Source organism: Sipha flava, unplaced genomic scaffold (assembly GCF_003268045.1).
Source record: "Sipha flava isolate LNK unplaced genomic scaffold, YSA_version1 43_pilon_pilon, whole genome shotgun sequence".
NCBI classification, from domain to species: domain Eukaryota; kingdom Metazoa; phylum Arthropoda; class Insecta; order Hemiptera; family Aphididae; genus Sipha; species Sipha flava.
The window spans coordinates 169,182-169,876 of NW_020273171.1; the positions used below are offsets into that span (position 1 = coordinate 169,182).

The window sequence follows — 695 nt, forward strand, 5'->3', positions numbered from 1 at the left end:
CTTAAATTATTTGGTTGTAATTGATTATCAGAATTTTCATTAGGAGGTAGTGTGGGTTTGTGTGAAGGAGTGTGTTTATTATCATCTTTTCCACTATTATTAGGATCATGATCAGAATTTGTCTGCCCTAAACGATTAGATAGGTCAATAGGTCCTTCACTATTATCCTTTTGTTTTTTAGTAGGACTTTGTCTAGTGGGATTATCTTGGTTATCAGATAATTTTTCGCTTGTATTCCCATCAGATAAATCTTCATAATATTTTTCATTTGAATTTAAAAACAAAGATCCTCCTGAATTTTCAATATTTGTTGGTTCAGGGAATGTTTCCGCTTTTCCTCTACTCCCCTTTTTATTTAGTGGTTCTTCGGATAATAAAAACGGATTATTTTCAGACTTGTTTTCTTTTGAAGAAGTACCCTTGTCAATTTCATTAATAGATTTTTCGTCAATGTTTGGAGAAATTTTCTTTTTCTTCGGCAATCGTTCAAAATAATTTGGAATTAACTTTTCTATGAATTCTAGTGGTTGCTCTGGTTTTTGCACCATATCTTTAGAATTTTCATTCTTTCTCTTAGGGCCCATAGTGTCCAACTTACTAGGTGATTTATTGTCAATAGGTCCTTCACGAGTATCCTTTTGTTTTTTAGTAGGACTTTGTCTAATGGGATTTTCTGGGTTATCAGATAATTTTTC

General features: G+C 31.9%; 1 protein-coding gene across 1 annotated transcript in view; it reads right to left on the bottom strand.

Moving 5' to 3' along the window:
• The window catches only part of LOC112689309 (putative uncharacterized protein DDB_G0282133), a 30,844-nt gene that overhangs the window by 8,210 nt on the left and 21,939 nt on the right, over positions 1-695 (bottom strand). Inside the window, exon 13 of the mRNA XM_025562955.1 lies at positions 14-695. This exon is cut by the window's right edge and continues 1 nt beyond it. Within this exon, the coding sequence (XP_025418740.1) occupies positions 14-695 (682 nt within the window). The remainder of the gene's footprint in view (positions 1-13) is intronic.